Source organism: Tenrec ecaudatus, chromosome 1 (assembly GCF_050624435.1).
Source record: "Tenrec ecaudatus isolate mTenEca1 chromosome 1, mTenEca1.hap1, whole genome shotgun sequence".
NCBI classification, from domain to species: domain Eukaryota; kingdom Metazoa; phylum Chordata; class Mammalia; order Afrosoricida; family Tenrecidae; genus Tenrec; species Tenrec ecaudatus.
In genome coordinates, this window is record NC_134530.1 from 90747231 (window position 1) to 90766110 (window position 18880).

General features: G+C 45.6%; 1 protein-coding gene across 1 annotated transcript in view; it reads left to right on the forward strand.

Moving 5' to 3' along the window:
- Positions 1–16813, forward strand: part of PGM1 (phosphoglucomutase 1) — a 74938-nt gene extending 58125 nt beyond the window's left edge. Inside the window, exons 8-11 of the mRNA XM_075557134.1 lie at positions 8634–8769; positions 11010–11193; positions 13694–13828; positions 16215–16813. Coding sequence (XP_075413249.1) covers positions 8634–8769; positions 11010–11193; positions 13694–13828; positions 16215–16304 — 545 coding nt within the window. The 3' untranslated portion in view covers positions 16305–16813. The remainder of the gene's footprint in view (positions 1–8633; positions 8770–11009; positions 11194–13693; positions 13829–16214) is intronic.
- Positions 16814–18880: the final 2067 nt, after the last annotated feature.

Consider the following 18880-nt stretch of genomic DNA (forward strand, 5'->3'; position numbering starts at 1 on the left):
TTAGCTGTTGCACCACCCAGAATTCATTAAAAGCAAGTTCTCTTAAATTATAGCTTGGCAAGAAATAGAAGAATCAGACTGATTCTGTGTAGATTCAAAATTTGAATCCTGTAGATTCAACGATTTTATTTCTTAGAAGATAAAACTGATACTAGAGACTAGTAGCTTTTACTTTCATCTTTTTTTTTAAGTTGGGAAAGGGGGGCATGTTTTAATCGCATTGCCACATCATTGCGGGCATTTGCGGGACTGAAAGAGGTCACAGTGATCATTTGAAAATAAAGACAGGCTCCCTGGAAGGGTCTGTGAGACCTGCGGGGGTTCCCACAGCACAGCTGTTACCTGTAACACACAACAGACAGGTCAGGGACTCTTGATGCACACTGACGCGGCTGAGCAGCGGGAGCAGTCCCTTCTACCACCTCAGCGCTGCTCCCACCAAGTCAAGAACTTTGTATGTTAGAATTGTCTGAGTACTGCCTTCTCTTAGGCACTAAACTGCTGGTTAAATACACACACAAACACACACACACATGTATATATATTATTTGACCATATAATTCTTTAGTGCCCTGATTTCAAAATCTTTTAAAAAATCATTTTATTCAAGGCTCATACAACTCTTATCACAATCCATACATACATCCGTTGTGTCAAGCACATTTGTGCATTTGTTGCTCTCGTCATTCCCAAAACATTTTCTTTCTACTTGAGCTCTTGGTATCAGCTCCTCATTCCTCCTCTCCCTCCCTGCTCCCCACTCCCTCATGAACCCTTGATTTATAAATTATTATTTTATACTCTCTGATGTCTTCCTTCACCCTCTTTTCTGTTGTCCATCCCCAGGGAGGAAGTTATATGTAGATCCTTTTAATTGGTTCCCCCCCTTTCTACCCCACCTTCCTTCCACCCTCCACTCTCACCACTGGTCCTGAAGGGAACATCTGTCCTGGATTCCCTGTGTTTCCGGCTCCTATATGTACCAGTGTACATCCTCTGGTCTAAGTGAATTTGTGAGATAGAATTAGGATCATGATAGTGGGGTGGGGTGGGGGGGAAGCATTAAAGAACTAGAGGAAAGTTGTATGTTTCATTGGTGCTACACTGCACCCTGAGTGTCTCATTTCCTCCCTGCGACCCTTCTGTAAGGGGATGTTCAGTTTCCTACAGATGGGCTTTGGGACCCCAATCTGCACTCCCCCTCATTCACAATGATATGATTTTTTGTTCTTTGATGTCTGGTCCCTGATCCCTTCGACACCTCATGATCACACAGGCTGGTGTTCTTCTTCCATATGGGCTTTGTTGCTTCTGAGCTAGATGGCTGCTTGTTTACCTTCAAACTTTTAAGGCCCCAGATGCTGTATCTTTTGATAGCCGGGCACCATGAGCTTTCTTCACCACATTTGCTTATACACACATATGTCTTCAGCAATCGTGTGGGGAAGGTGAGCGTCATGGAATGCCAATTTAATAGAACAAAGTGTTCTTACATTGAGGGAGTACTTGAGTGGAGGCCCAATGTCCGTCTGCTACCTTTATACTAAACCTATAAATATATGCATGTAGATTTATTTTCTCATCATCATATATAAGTATATTTACCTATGTACATACCTGTATTTAGACCTCTATAAATGTCCTTTATGTCCTAGTTCTTTCCTCTATTTCCTTTTATTTTCCTCTTGTTCCACTATCATGCTCAGCCTTCATTTGGGTTTCAGTAATTTCTCTAGGTTACATTGCCCTTGATTAATCCCTACCAGACCTCTTAGACCCTCCTTGCCACTGATTTTCGATCACTTGTTATTCCCTTGTCCCTAGGTTGTGGGGTCAACCCAGGTGGAGTCAATACCACCTCCTTTCCCCCACCTCCCATTCTCCCACGCTCCCGCATTGAGTCTTAGGGATAATTTCATTCCCAGAGGGTTAAAACTGAAGTAGTAGTTGAATCAAAAGTTATATTGAGCAGACCCTATTTCATTGAGCAAAGGCAGAGAGCAACTCATCAAATCTAAGGAAGTTAGATATGAAAAATATGTGGAATTTAATGCACACAGATATATTTTCTTATGGAATTAGTTGCTCTACAGTGAGGTATGCCTCACTGTAGGTAATTGCAAAAAGAATAGAGTGGACTGTTAAGTATTCTTTTGCAAACAAAGTATTGATTCAGAGATCTGGTATTTTAAAGCTTTATGCAGAAATGTGCAAATAATAAGGAACCATATTTTTCCAAGTGATATTTATTCAGAAACTATTCAGCCTGTTATTGCATGACAAGTAATTTTTTATACTTGTCAATGCTACATACAAAATTAAAACCCCTTTTCCATTTTCTAAATCAATCAATAATTTACATTCAATGTGATTATCAAGAGATGTGAATTTATTACTGTCGTTTTGTGTGAGTGTGTGTTAATTCCTTCCTATCATTTAATTTTCTGTGCTGAGTATTTTTGTGTATGAATTTTCTTTTCATATCCTTTGTTGTTAATTTTGTATTCTAAATCATCTTCGCTTCTCTTTGTTTTGGTGAGTAGAATTATTAATTTTTCTTGGCAGTTACCCTGAAATTTACCTTTATCATATGTATAGAACAACATGTTATATCTTGTTATCTCTTTGACTCCTCCCCATATGGAAGTTCTATAACTACACTCTTAAATTTCTCTTCCTATTTTGAAGCTGTCATCTATAGATTGACATCTCTGGTTCTTTGTTTTTTGTTTTGAAGCTTTACTTAACTTTCAGGAATTCTTTATCTGGGCTGATATGTGGGTCCTGGTGTTAGGTGTCTTCATCTCAGGTTGTTGTCTGATATTGCTGGTTCTTTGTCTGAAGTACTCCATTTAATATTTCTGTGAGGTTGGTTTGGATTTTACAGAATTACTTTACTTTGGTTTATCTGGGCATGTTATAGTTTCACCATTGTATTTGAAGAACAGTCATGTGGGTAACTAATTCTTGGTTGGCAATTCTTCTCTCGGTGTTTTATATATGTCATGCTGTTGCCTTCTCGCTTAGTGGTTTCTGCCAGTAAATGAAAGCTTAGTCGTATTGGTGCCCCCTTTTTTGCTGAGATTTCGTTTTTTAAGGGCTGCTTTCAGAATGTTTTGTCTTTTGTTTTGGAAAGTTTGATTATGATGTGTCTTAATGACTTTCTTGGAAGTCTATCTTTGTGAGGTTCATTGAACTTTTTGGATGGAAACCTTTTTGTCTTTTATGGTATTTAATGAAGTTTAGTGCCAGTAAATCTTCAGTCCTATATTCTCTCCACTCTTTCTGTTCTGGAATACCTATTACTTGTAATTCATTTCTCCTGACTCGGTTCCATATAGCTCTCTAGCTTTATTCATTTTTCTTAATTCTTTAAAACAAATTAACATAAAAGATTTGACCTCTATTTCACTGATTTTTTTTCTTCTATCAATTTAATTCTACCTCGATGCCCTTCCATTTAGTTATATAGTCCTGTTCTTTTAGTCCTAATTTTCTAGATTTTTAGCTTCTGTTTTTTTGTGCTTTCTAATTGTCTCTTTATCTTGTCATTTTCTTCTTGTATTGTTTTTCAGATTTCTTCCAGAGTTTTGTCGGCGCTTCCCTTTTTTCATTTTTCCCTGAATGTTTTATTGTCAATTAGGTGATGGTTTGCAGGGCAGATGACTGCTTCCCTTGATCTCTCTCTAAGCATCCTGTACGTAAGATAGCATGTGTCCAGACGGGACCGGCATTGCTGATGAGACGATCTGTCCTGCTAGTCACTGACATGTGAGAGCAGGGAACATTCATGCTGGTCCCTGGGTTGGTGCTGTGTGTGCACACCGCTGGCTTCCAGGTGGTCAAAGTGAAAGTACACTGGTCTCCTGTCACCAGTAGGTGATATGAGAACCTATACTTCTGGTTGCTGGGCAAGATGGCTGGAGGGGCCCAGGGCAGGGAGTCATGCAGCTCTGGTTGCCAGCTTGGTAGTGGCAGGAGCCCACTTTTGTGATTGCTGGGTGGAACTGCTCAGGGATAGTGAAGCGGGCTTGGGTCTCCTGAACTTCGGGGGTGGTGGTGAGTGTGACTAGGCTTGTGCCATTCAGATGGGACTTCTTGAACCTTGAGTAGGGTATGGTGGGTATGATCAGTCTTGCACACATCCTGGCTCCACCCAACTGTCTCAGGGCACATGGTCATGCAGATGGCAGGCAGGGTGACGGCTAACTTTGGACCAGTTGTTTTGGGGTGAGGAATACGCTAGTTGTTATTTTTTGGGTTGACATTTCACTGTGTGGCTCCTGGATAAGAAGCCAGGTTCCTCCTCTTACAAGCAGTATCTGCACTAAATCATAGCTCCCTTCCTGCTTGCATTCAATACAGGCCTGGAGTGTTCATCCACCCCTGTGTTCTCCTACTCAACTCCCCTGCAATGTGCACCCCCTGTCCACATGCTCTGCTTCTCTAAGGCTCGCAGGAGCTAGTCTGTTTCATTTGCTCTACAGGCACTTCCCTGTGGCTCCCTGGCTTCAGAGCCAAACACTCCGGCACTCTCCCTCACTGAGGCGTGCGTGCCCTCTACCTGGCCGCATACTGCCCACCTTGTCATTTTCCCCGAGGTTGTTTGCTTACCATATCTGCTACCAGCTGCACTCTCTTTGTTGTTGTCTCCCAGGTTCCTCACTCCGGGTTGTTGGGATTGTGGTTTGATGCAGTCCCCGAAGGGGATGTGGCTCCATGCTGGAACCCTGGCCACGGTGGCGCTAACCGTCTGTTTTTCCACTGACTTCATTCTGACTATCCTTCCTGTTGGTGCTCAGCCTGTTTATTCACCTCTCTGCTTGATTTTCTGGGATCTGATGTCATTATTTTTGAGATAATTTTACTTAGTTTCTTGAGCTACATGTGCCATATTGCCTGGAGTCTGTTTTGTTGTTGTTTGTTTTGTGATAAAACATCACACAGGAGGCTTGAAGCATAGCATCAATACTTGACCATTTGCTTTTATTTTATCAAAGATCCTTCCATTGTGTGGATTGGCCTGCTCCACAAAGGTTTGAAGTTCCATTATCTTTACATTCTGTTTTTTCACAAACCTTTCAAAGCCCCTTCATATACATGTGCTCAGTTATGAGGACAAAGGATCTATCTTCTTCTTCTCCATATTTGCCTACCTATTTGGAACACGATAGTCACTGGTCCGTTCTGTTGAAGATAAAGTAGAGTGTATATGAAGGACACAGCTCCTGTCCCATCGGGCACCCACGCCCTTCCTCTACAGGCACCTGATGGGAAGGAAACAGTCTCAGAGCAATGCCGGAGTGGTTGCTAAGTGGATATCTGGCGGAGCCCCAGAGGGAGCCACGGCAGAGCTGGAGTAGTCTGAAAAGGATTCCCGTGGAGCTCACCCTTCGGTTCACACTGAAGCCGTCACCCGTGCCAGGAAGGCACGGAGAGCAGGGCTGTAGAAAGAGCAGGTCTGCCGAGTCACCCTGCCAGGCAGCTGGGGTCCTGGCCATGCTTTGGGGAAAAACTCGTATTGAAAACTGGCTGTGTGCCAGGCACAGGCTTGGAATACAACTCAGAGTTTTGGGTGGGGTCAGACACGTAATGATAGAATAGGGGTTAAGTACAGGGTGCTGTACTAGGACCTAGAAAAGAGAGACAAAGAAGGCTAATGTGTGGGGTGGAAATTTCCAGACAGAAAGAACAGCATGTGTGAGGGTCTGGAGAACAGGGGGACAGCGCGTCAGAGACAGGCAGCAGACACGCATGTGTATAGAGCACTCTCTGTTGGTGTGTTGAGCTTCCATGTCCCAACCTCATGGCCACCAGGCAGGGGCAGGAGCCAGGGCATCTCCTGAGGTGCTCCTACTAGTAACTGCAACTCAATCCCTAAGCTGCTAGCTCTTCACTCCCTCAGCAAGGGCTGACATTTTTCTTGGCGGAGACCCAGAATGTGCCCTGGCTGAGCCGAGTTTGTACTTATCACAAGGTGCTGATGAGGCCAAAGTGAAGTGACAGGTGTTTGAAGATGCTGAAAGGGCGGAATTTGCATGTACTCAGATGGTCCCCGGGCCGGGCAAGTCTGAAGAGACCCAGGGCAAAGCCCGCCGCTGCCTCTGTGTCAGCTGGGCCCTCTGCTCCTTGCTGACTGCGCTCTCGCATTCCTCACCGCTTACTCGTCTTACTGCCTTTGCCTTTTCTTGAAGAAAGGGGAAATGATCCATGTTAGTTATGGGAAGTTTCGAAAAGGAAGCAAAAAATACAAAATAAACTGACAGCTCTCAGGTTGATGGGACTCACGGTGACCTTATAGGATAGGGTGGAACTGCCCTCTCAGAGTTTCCAAGAAGGTAACGTTTATAGGAGTAGAAAGCCTCTTCTCCCTCCCAGAGACGGACGACGGATAGAAAAAGCAACAGCTGTGATTCTGTTCTACAATGAAAAGAGCCTCACGGGCTACATTCTTGCCGGTTCCTTCCCAATATGTACGGTTAGGGAGCATTATTTTAAAACTTTTAAGATCATGGTCTTTTGTGGTTCTATAACTTCCAAACCAAGACCAACCACATGCGTTGATTTTGTCTCATAGCAGTCCTCTCTAGGCTTGCCAAGACCATGCATCCTTATAGGAGCAGCCGGTGGGTTTGAACTGCCAACCTTTTCCTGGAAGCCCATCACCTAAACCACAGCACCCCAAGGCTCTAGCATTTATATAGTACATAGGAATTTATAAAATACTTCTCCTTAACCACAGTAAATTCTCACAACTGTATCAAATATGTGATTTTATCCCTATTTTACAGTTAAAGAAACTGAGGCTCAGATAAATTAACTCTGAAGCACTCTCCATGGAAGCACATCTGCCAAAATGGTAGCTTTAAAACACCTGCACACCATTGCCTTTTGCCCACAGGAAATACATTACTGATCATCAGAAAGAACACAGAATGATAGGAAATTTGCCCAACAGTTTTGAATATTAATCTTAACCACTTAGAGTCTTGACGCATACCATGTGATTAAAAAAACAAACTCCAAACTCAATGCTGTTGAGTCAGTGCTTACTCATATCCACCCTATAGGATGGGGAGAACCGACCCCCATGAGTTTCCAAGATTGTAGCTCTTTACAAGAATAGATAGAGGAATGGTATTAATCAGAATTTCTGAAGCCACTAGTGATCTTGCAAATGCACTAGGATATTTGTGTATGTTACTCAGGGTATGAATTTGCCTTATACGATTTGGGTGAGTGATTTAGCTTTATCCAAGTATGTTGGTCAGATTTTTAAATTTGTTTTCATTTCCACAGAAAAGAAAAGGCTAGATCCTTCATGCAGAGTAGGAAATGCATAGATGAACACTACCCTGTATACTTTGCTTTGGCCTAGCCTTAAAGAAAGAAAGGGGAAAAAGGCAAGAAGGAAGGGAGAAGAAAGCCCAGAGGATCACAGACAAATAATTCCAAGCTGTATAGTGCTGCCGCGGATTCTCCATATATTGGGGATGCTGCCAAATTCTTGTTTCTCAGGATGAACTGTTGCCAAAACATGTCATCATTTGCAAAAGCTGTAAGAGGGAGAAAGCTAACTTTTTATTCCTTAAAATGCAGTAAGGGAAAAAGAAAACACTTCCAGAATTTGTCATAAAATGCTAAAAGTGTCGCCCCAGTTTTCCGGTTGTGCCCGCTTCCTTTAAGGGTTGTTGCTCCTAAAAGCAGTGGCGGATTGACGAGAGTATCTTGTTGAAGAAAAAGTTAAAATGTTTTTCTCAAACACAACGGGATAGATTCATTCACGAGTTCATTTGTGCACTCTTTCACGATTAGGTAACCACCAGGCTTAGTTAGGAGGATAATTAAGTGAGTGTCTCTGCCCTCAAGAGGCTGATGGTTGGTTGGGAGACAGATTGAGGATCCAGTGGTGCAGGCTGCAGGAGACTGGAGCCACACCACAGGTCATGGGCAGGTTGCTTGCTGCAGGAAAAGAGAAAGAAGCTCTCAATTGTTTGGAGAAGCAGGGAGCTAGTCTTGCAGAGAGGTGAGGACATTGGAGCTGGGTCTAAAAGGGTGAAGTGGGGCTGAAAGAACAGATTTACTACAAGCCGACAATGTAACCAGCAAATAGCTGTTCTCATATGGTTTCAACCTTATTTTCTTAAAAAAATATTGCCAGCTTTTGATTCTGTTAATTGATTATCAATTTGTGTTGACTATCCTTTGGGCCTGTTTTTCTTTTGAGATCTGGCCTTTTAATATTGAAGTGTTTGTTGTTGTTGTTTTTTGTGGATAAGCTTGGTGGAGAAAGATCTGCAGGAGAAAGACGTGGCAGTCGGCTGCCATGAAGATTCTCCTCCTCACTGCCATTGAGTGGATTCCGACTCTGTGATTCTCTGGGACAGGGACACCTGCACCTGTGTGTTTCCAAGACTGTAACTCTTTACAAGAATACAAAGCTTCATCTTTTTCCCTCCATAAAGGTTCCAGCCTTGGAAATTCTGTGGGAGCAGTTCTACTCTCTCCTGTAGTTGTGATGAGTCTGAATTAACTTGACAGCAATGGGTTTATTTTTATTTCATTTTATTGGACTTACTTATAAGTGTGTTGGAGACATTGTGTTGACCACAGCTACTTGCTTTCCTCGCCAGGTTCTGACCACATCCGTGAGAAAGACGGGCTCTGGGCTGTCCTTGCCTGGCTGTCCATCCTCGCCACCCGCAAGCAGAGTGTGGAGGACATCCTGAAAGACCACTGGCAGAAGTATGGCCGGAATTTTTTTACCAGGTGAGTCGCAGCCTGGCTGGGTGCCAGGTAGGATGGGAAATTTGGCAGGGAGAATGTCCTAAGTGGTCATGAAACCCGAATTTTTCCAACCTCTGCCAGTCACAGCTTCTTAAATTAATTCTGGATGGGGTTCAGTCAACTTTTATGTCAGCCAGAAAGAAATATTGAGGCTTAAAAAATTAGTTTAACATATTCAGTGGTAGGGGCCTCACCTTGTCCATGTTGGGTTCAAATCCCAGTCCATCAACCTCGTTTTGCAGCCACCATTATGCTGAACAGGTTTCTGGGCTGAGAGAAAAAAGGCCGATGGGCAAAAAAACCCCAGCCATGTGCAATTTGCATTGTGCCTGGGCTGGCTGTGCGTCAGGGCCAACTCAATGACAGCTAACAACAAGGACAGGGACCATACAGGAGGCCTGGGCACCAGGCAAGCACCTCTGTTGTTGACGAGCTGGAAAACCCGTGTAACTGAGAGCAGCAGTCACGGATGCTCTTTGAGTGTATCACAAAAGCAGGGCCACGCCTGGGTTTGCTCTCCATGGTCTCGTCCAAGGCCTAACTCATAGTCAATATTTTCCGAATTGACAACTGACTCGGTAACTAAATGAGTGGTAGAACCCAAATGGAGTAGGCTCAGACAGGTTGTTCAAAGGCTCATTCTTGAAATGACGTTTCCATTTGAAAACCATTTAAATACGTCTATCAGTTTCAAATATAACTGCTAAACAAGTATGGCAGATGAAGCCCTTAAAGCCCGGCCTTCATGACTAGTTAAGACTCCAGGGAATCCTCTACTTATTGAACAAATGCCCCTTTGCATGATTATTTTAAAACAGGTACTGATGAAGCAACTGGCATTCTGGGAGTTGACGCGACCTGCCCATAGTCGCGTAGTTAGTGACCGAGAGTGGCTGGTGTGTGTCATGGTGATTCCGAAGCCCGGAGTCTGTCCATTAAGCCCTCTGTGCCTAGGACTTATAAGAGCACTTCTTGGGAACGCCCAAAGGTCACGGATGTACGGTGCCAACACCTGGTTGTAATTTCTTGCTGTTTATCATTTTAACTTGGGTGGAAAAGAGCTGACATCAAGATTAAGGGGACTGTTTTGTCCTTGATGCATAGAATCCTGGAGCCAGAAGAGGCCGGCCTTCATTCTTGGTATTTCTCATGTCTCAGAGGTGTCATCTTGCACATATCATATTTGTTTCATGATTGCAAATAAATATAGACTCTGCTATCTTGAGCCTCTTAAAAAAATAAAATAACTCACTTGGGAGGGTGTGCATGAAAAGCCACTTGTGAGGGTATTTAACCTCGTAAGAAAGAAATCAAGAGAATTCTTCAAGGGAAAAAATATATTTGTAGGATTAATTTGTGATGCGTACCCCTCCCCCCACCCCCGGAGCCCCCAGCCCCTGCTTGGCTCTTTCTCAGGAGATCTTGCTTGTTGGGGTGAATCCATAGCTCATGACCAGAGTTCACTCTCACTGAAATGATGGAGACACTGCAGATGTAACGAGTTAGGCTTCGGCCCCCTCATCTGCTCAGTGAAAACCTGGCCTGGTTTTCCAAAGCTCCTATGGAGGTCGTTACTCTCCCAGGCCAACTTCCCAGCAGCCTCAGTCAGGTCCCACCGCGGGGAGCAGCCCCAGCCGTCACTGCAAAGGGCTCCGGGGCCTTTTTGGAAGAGAGGCAGGTCGCTTACATGTTTATGTGGAGCTCTCTAGAGATAGTGGTGCTTTCCATGCTCGCTCCTCAGGAGGTGGGATTCACTATTAGATAGTGTCTCTCAAAAGCCTGTGAAGCTCCTTAGGGCTTTTATCCCACAGAGAAGTCAAAATGGGGCGGGGGGGGGTGGTTCTGCTTACTCAGACGCTCTTCACTTCCCCTGGACTCCACGCTAGTGATTTTTCAGCTCTTCCTTCCCTGGTGGGCTGCTAGCAACCAGGTCAGCGAGGTCAGCAGGTCGAAACCACCAGCCCCTCCGAGGGAGGAAGATGAGACTTGGTAGTCCATCAAAAGGTAGTCTCAGAAAGCCACAGGGGCAGCTCCTCTGTGCTGTCAGATCGCCATGAGTCAGAATTGACTTTGAGGATTTGTTTTTTCCATTTCTGTCCTGATCTGTCCCCGGACCGAAAAGGCCATTCATTTATTTTCCAGCTTCTTCTGAAGTTGGGGGTTGACATACCTTTGTAAGATGTGAATTCAGACCGTGGCCTCAACTTGGTGGCTTCTTCCAGGTACGACTACGAGGAGGTGGAAGCCGAGGGCGCCAACAAAATGATGAAAGACTTGGAGGCCCGGATGTCCGACCGCTCTTTTGTGGGGGAACAGTTTTCCGTGGGTGACAAAGTTTACACGGTGGAGAAAGCAGATAACTTTGAATACAGCGACCCAGTGGATGGAAGCATTTCCAGAAATCAGGTAAGAAAGGATGAATGGATGTGTATATGGGAGCGAGGCCTGAGAAAGGGCTTCATCTCTGATGGCTGAAAGACCCTTTTCGGACTTATGTCCCTAGGGGAGCTGTTCTCAACTGCCCTTCTACGGAGTCCCGTATGACTCACTCAGGTACAAGTAGTGCAATTCCCTACGCCCTCATTCTGGAATTATGAGCCTCAACGCCAGAGGGATTTTAACACCTCCAGAACTGTATGCGATCCTGTGGAAGACATGGTGTACCGTGTGACATATGTAGTGTAAAATGGAGTATCACATGTCTGTGCAGAAAAGAGCTCCGGGATCTAAACGGCAAAAGAGAGCATCTGCTTGATGCGGCAGCCCCTCCTTTTCCCTCGGGAGATTGTATCAGAGAGCCAGAAGGGAGAGCGACAGTGCTGTAGAGATTCTGTTGACAGTCTCTCTAAAATGAGGGCAAGACAGATAAGCCACTCATAAGTTTTGGCATGTTGACTCTTATTGCAATACAATTTACAAGAGCAGTGCAGAGCAAGACACTGCATTTCCAGAACCCTCTGCTCACCTGAGGACCGTGGGTGCTATCAGTGAGGGAATTAATAAAGGCAGGTGGGCATAGGATTTGGGAAGTTAGGGTTGAGGAAAGGGCCCTGGATTAGCCACCAGACAATCTGGATTCTGTCTGGATTCCCTGTGACCTTGAGCAAGACTCTTCACTAAGCTTCAGTTTCCTCATTGGAAAAAGGCAAATAATAATACTTGTTTCGATTTTACACATCATGAAACTCAAACGAGGGAAAACTGGCTGTGCAAGTTCTTTGGGGATTTCTTCTAGAGCTAGAATTCAACATGGAAAGAGGGGAAACAAGTAGCATAGTGTACTTATGAAAATGCCTGGAGGGGTGAGGAGGCATGCTTGATAAAAGTGTATACTGTGCATATAATTTGTGTGAAAGTGTAGTGCCTGTTGTTTGAACGCCCACTGTACTTGGTTCTGTGCTAGAAATGGGGCATACAGAGCTGAATAAGCAAACCCTCCCAACTGTGGTGCGTGTGGTGATGGCCATCAGAATCTGACCTCGACATACCCCTCCCGCCTGCTCTCTCCATGCTCTCCTCTTGCCCTTACCCACACCCATTTGGAGCCATTAGGAGACCCTTGACCAGGCCGCATGCTCTCACTTCTGGCATCAAATTTGATGGACACGAAGCGCATGCTTTCCTCTCCGGGCGCACCCGCCCTGTGCTGGCTAAGTTCCCCATGGCAGTTCTGACAGCTCTGCGTAGACATCTTCCCCCCCACCCGTCCCCCAGACAAGCCTGGACTAGTTGCCCCTCTTATGTATTCATATGGTATTCTGTGCTCATTCCAATGGAAGCACTCACCACTCAAGCACTGTTTTTCCTGCTGAACTTTGGCAAATCAAGGGCAAGATCTCCTTTTTGTTCCTCAGGAAAACTTCGGGATAGTGCCCAATGTGCCAAAGGCACTCAGTAAGTATTTGTGGGTGGATGGATGGGTGGGTAGGTGAAAGGAAGAAAGAGAGGAGGGGGATTCCGTAGGAATCCTTTGAAAGACCCTTGGGTTAAAGACCTAAACTAGAGAATTTTCATAGTAGAAAGGTCTGCTCAATAAGACCCATTTCTTTATGTTCAGTCATCAAGAGGTATAGCGGTGGAGGCTGTGAGATCGACGGCACTAGATCTCAAGTCTAGTACATGCCTCTCCTTTTAGAGATTTACAGATGAGGGATTCAAGACGCAGGGAGGTCACCGGCTTTCCCAGCTAGTTATTGACTGGGTAGAGTTCAGCGACGAGCACCAGATGGGGAGTCGTGCCTTTCCTGCTCACCAGTTATTTGAGTTCCGTAGTTTCACCCTGTGAGGCCCCTTTAGTCATCAGCCGTTGGTGGGAGATGGACCGCGAGCCACAGTTCATAGATGGAAAGTAGTTTGTGCCTGCCCTGTGAGACCTGGGGTCACCTGTTCTCTTTGTGAAGTGATCGTTGCTTCACAAACAGTTCTCTCTCCTGTCTACCTGCACTCGCTTCTGCTTTGATTCCAGTCCATTCTGTCGTGGGCCTCCTGAGCTGGAAGGTACTGATGGGCACCCTCCGTTACTCTCCTGATCTGAAAATGGAGTTTCTGCATCTCGAGGCATTGCTTATGAGTTTATTGTGCTTCAAGCAGAAATGGCGAGTCCATAAATCACAGAAAAGTGAGGAGGGGAGGGAAAGGCTCGTGCCAAAGAACATCACAGGGATCGGGTCTCCCACCTGACCCTGGGAATGCTCCTCCCAACTTAGCTAAGTCTCCATTATCTGGATGCAGTGCCAGGTTGACAAAAGGCAGATTCACGAGGCTCAATTGCTGCCTTTTATCAAGGATCTAATCCTGCGATTGATCCAGTATGGATGGAATTAGGTCTTCAGACAGACCTCTTGTGATTTGCCAGCTTTCTGGCTCCCTGCAGCCTGTGGGAAAGGTCTCTCCTTATCTTCTCCAGGGCTTGCGGCTCATCTTTGCAGACGGTTCTCGAATCATCTTTCGACTGAGTGGGACTGGCAGTGCAGGGGCAACCATCCGACTATACATCGACAGCTATGAGAAGGACCTCACCAAGATCTACCAGGACCCTCAGGTAATGCCCAAGACCTGGAGGATGCAGAAGGACTGATTGTGAGTCCATTGAACCCAGGTGGAGCAATCCCTGACTCCTGGCATCAGACTTGCATCCACTACCCTCACCTTCTCCCATATCTCTTTCAAGACTTCAGAACAACATAGAACTAACAAATAGCTGAGGTTTTCTGTTTGCCAAGCCATTTGCCAGGTAAGCCCCTTACCTGAATATACCAACTTCATCCCCAAAGAAGGTAAAATCTATTATCCCTACTACATACATGTGAGGAACCCGAGGCAGAGCAAGGTTAAAGAGTGGATAAGTTCACACCCCTGACTGGTGGCCGATTCAGGATTTGCTGTTTTGGCCTGATCACGGGCCCTCTGGTGTAGACTTGGTAGTAGGGGAGAGAAATTCCCCCTGAAAAACTGAAGGACTTGCAACCCAGGGGAGAGTCCTTTGTCCCCATTCAAGGACTCTTTAGAATTCAGAGAACAGCCAGCAAATTGGAGGAGACAAGGGGAGGGCAAAGACACAGGGAGAGAGCCTTCCAAGCTATATCCTCACAACACGTCTCTTGGAAGATGCTCCTGAACCAGTTTTATGGCCCAAGAGAAAGTGTTAAGGAAATGTTGGATGTCACACTAGCCCCTTCTTGGCAATTCACAAATAACAAATGCACAAAAAAACCTAATCCATTGCCATCATCAAATTCATGCTGAGCTCAGGTGACTCCATGTGTGTCAGACCAGAACTGTTCTCCCCAGAGTTTGCAGTGCTTGACTGTTTTTTCAATTAGAAAATACTGGGAAGTAGATCACCCAGCTTTTCTCTCCAGCTTCTCTGAGTGGACTCCAACTGCCAACTTCTCTTTGCGCTCAGCAAGCAAGCCGGTGCCATCTGCATATTGCAGGTTGTTAACGAGTCTTCCTCCAACCCTGCTGCTGAGTTCTTTGTTTGCTTGGCACAGGGCGGGGAGAAGCATGGTGAGAGGGTACAGCCCTGACACACACCTCTCCTGATTTTAAGCCACACGGCACCAGCCTGTTGTACCGGAACGACCCTGTTGTACCGGAACGACGACCTCTTGGTCCACATACAGGTTCTACATGAGCTCAAGACGTGTTCTGGAATGCCCCTTCTTCTCATTGCTGTCCATGGTTTGTTATGATCCACAGATGAATGTCTTTGTCTAGTCAGTGAAACACAGGTAAACATCTTTCTGATCATCTCTGCTTCCAGCCAAGTTCCGTCTGATGTCAGCGACGTGATCCATCATTCAAAAAAGAACCAGTCGACATTCGTAACACGTAGCACATGTTTAAAGACTCTGCGGAGACTTACAGCAAAGCACCTGCTGTTTCCCTGCAAAGATTTTTTCACTTCACACCTGATTAAAATCCTGTGAAACTCACTTGGAACCCCCAGGCGTAATGGCTTAAGGGGGGGGGGGAGGGTGTTTGGAGGCAGAGAACCTATCTCAAATTCGGTTCCTGTCCCTGACTAGCCCTGCCCTGGGAAGTCATTCCAAATTAGGCTTCCCTTGCCGATAAAACGGGCAGAATAGTGCCCACCACACAGACGAGCGCTGGGATTTAAGGAAACAGGAGGTGTAAAATGCTAAATATAGCATCTGCCACAGAGGAGTGTCTTTAGGGAAGGCCATGAGTGTTATCACGATAAGTGTCCTGAGAGGGTAACAACCCCGGTGCACACTTTTCCTGATTTTAAACCACGCAGCGGTCCCTTGCTCTGTTCCCACAACTGCCTCTCGACCCATGTGTAAGTTTCCGCACGAGCACAATGAAATGCTCTCAATTCACATTCTTCTCAAGGCTTTCCAGAGTTTGTTAGGATCCCCACAGTCAAATGCCTTGGCATAGTCAGTAAAACATTTTAAAGAACAGTGAATCATTCTCTTTAAGATAATTAATAGTATGTTCTGTGAATTTCGCCACGATTAAAAGGCACGGGGATGTGCATCCTAGTTTACTAGCTTTGTCGCATGGACTGTGAAATCAGCTCACTGACATGGGATATGCTGGCGCGGCCATTGCGGGAGAGAGCAGATGTTTCTTTGGAGGTTTAGCGTTTGAGGAGCCCTGGCAGCGTAGTGGTCACGTGCTCAGCCCCTTAGTGAGTACCGATCGAGAACACCGTGGCAATCGGTTCCTGTAAAGAAGTACAGCCCTGGCAACCCTCTGGGGCAGCTATGCTCTGTCCTGTGAGGTCACTGTGAGGCAGAAACAACAGGACCTAGAGTGGCCTTGGTTTGGTTTTGAGTCTGAGACATCAGAGCAGAGTGGTGGTAGAGTTGGGAGCTCAGAAGTGAGGTCAGGCTGGGACAATGGATCCCTGAGTAGAGAAAGTGATGGAAGGGTTCTTCTCATTGTGTCTCCCTCAGGTCATGTTGGCCCCCCTGATTTCCATTGCTCTGAAGGTGTCCCAACTTCAGGAAAGGACGGGACGCACGGCCCCCACGGTCATCACCTAAGAAGACAGCCTGGCTGTAGTACGTCCCTCCACTTCAGGACCCCGCTGATTGAAGAGCATGGACAGAAAACCCAAGTGTGTTCACCCAGCCTTTTAGGATTCAGAGTTTCCACTAGTCAGCTGTTGAAGAATGGGGGCGACGCAGGAAAGAGAACCCAGGAACTTATGCTAATGTCAGTTCCTTATCATGCCCTTATGCACTGTTAGCATGCCCTTATGCGGCTCTTTGTACCAGGTACTGTTTGCACTGCAATGTGAGATGGAGCTCGACCATCAGGGACAGAGGCCAGCTTTCATCCTTCGGGTTGTACCGTCATAATGACACTGCAAGTCCCTTTGTCTGTGGTGAATCTATATCTTCCTTTACTGTTTACCGATAATCCATCAATTCAGTGTCTGGTGCCTTCTCTACAGTCAGTTCGTTCCTCAGAGTGTGACGTACACATGGCTGTCTTGTTTTGCACATGTTCCCATTCAGTATTTTGGGATTAAAGCAAAAGAAGCTGCTCATTCTTCATGTCTTTCTTCTCCCACCACCCCTGAACTGAAAAATGCTACTGATTTCAGAAAGACAACATAAGGTTTGGGTGGGGGATGGGGGGGACAGTGGGCTGGGGAGTGGGCTCTAGTATTGTGTTTTGATGGCCTACCTAGAGAACAGACCTTCTCTGGGCGAGGTTTAGAATCCTTAGACTCAGGAGTGTGGTTGTCAAGTTGTAGCAGTGTCCGCTGAGCACTGGATCCTCCTGAGATGGCTATAGACTAACCTTGACGTGGTCGATGTGGGAAGTGGGGAAGGGAGGTGATTTTTAGGAGATGAAGTAGCCCCACTGTACCATTGCCCTGTGATGTCAAGATGCCGTGATGCCTGTGAGAAGACTCCAAGAGCAGGCTGACTGGTCATTTGGCTGGAACTCAAACCCACATTCGTGTTATTCCTCTTAGAACACTGGCATCTGGTCCATGAGTCTTGTAGTACAGAACATGGACTTTGGAACCAACAGACCTAGTTGGAATCCCACTTGAGACCTGGAGCGACTTTGACTCTCATTCCCCTCATCTTCACAATGCAGATGAGAGTAACTCCATCTTTACAGGGTGTTGAGGACATGGAGTGAGCAGAACTTTGAAAAGCAGTGGGCACAGTACTTGGCTTGTGGCATATTGTCAAAGACGTGGGATCGCGGATTATCATGCATAGATTTTAAGGCACTGTCCTTAAAATAACTTTTTAAAATTAATCATTTTATTATGGGCTCTTACAGATATTGTAAAAACCCATAATTCAATTAGATCAAGCATAATTGTACAATTGTGGCTACCCTGTTTCAAAACATTGTCTTTCTTCTTGAACTCTTTGATGTCAGTTCTCCTCCTTCACCACCCTACCAGGACCCCTTATTATTGTGGTGAGGCTGGAAGAAAGGAAAAAGAAAAATAGGAAAAAATAAGAAAGTAAAAATTGTGGTTAGGTATAAATATAGATAGGTATATATGTAAATATATAAAATATAAAGAAAGGTGTGTGTGTGTGTGTGTGTGTAAATACAACAAGGAAGCAGATGGACTTTGGGCCTCTAGTTAAATCTGACCTCAGTACAAGAACGGTTCTAATAATGAGATATTGTATGATGCTCATTGTCCCAACATGACTCCTAAAGACGGTGTCTGGCTATTAAAAGATATAGTGCCTGGGGTTTTAAAAGCTTGAAGCTAAATAAGGAGCCATCTAGCAGGGAAGCAACAATGGCCACATGCAAGAAGTATACCACCCTGTGTGATCATGTGGTGTCAATTGGAATAAGTATCAGAAGTTCAAAAACAAGCAATGAAATTGACGTGAAGGAGCATAGACAAAGTTGACCCTCAAAACCCAACTGTAAGCTAATTGGACAGTCCCTCACAAAAGGGCCACATGGAAGGGGTGATATATCTAGGTTGCAGTATAGCACTGATAAACCCTTCAGACACAGTAACAGGAGTAATGATTCCCTGAGGGTACAGGAAAAGTGGTGAGGTGGAGGGCAGAGTTGGGGAAAGGGAGAACCGAGAGCAACAATGACTGTGTAGCCCCACTTGAGGGGAATGAATAACAGAATTGCAGGTGTATGGGTACATTGGATGGTGTAAGATAACAGGGAAAACAAGACTTGTCATGAAGAACTATGATGTAAATATTTGGCTTATTCTAGAGAGGCAGCCCAGCTGCTCCATTTCAGGAGTGGGATCTTTAGTAAGGATGTTTGCCAGTGTTGCTGTGTAAAGGGAGAGTCTAACGCCCCAGCTCAGCAAACAGAACTGAGCTTTGATGCTAATGAGGAGGAGGTGTGTTTCCTGAGCATTATCCCTATGCCATGCCAGTGGTGCTATGAGGAGGCAGCCTGCTTTGCTGGGTCACCTCAATGGATCCCCAGGCAGTGGGACTCCAGCCTGCTTATTTCACCACCACTTCAAATGACCTCCACTGTTGCTTGGCTGCTTCAAACATGTAGAACAGAGGTGTGAAAATGCCCTGTGGGTCTTTAAGGTCCCTGGGCTCCATGAACAGTTTGCCTTTGACTGGGAACTGCCAGGTTT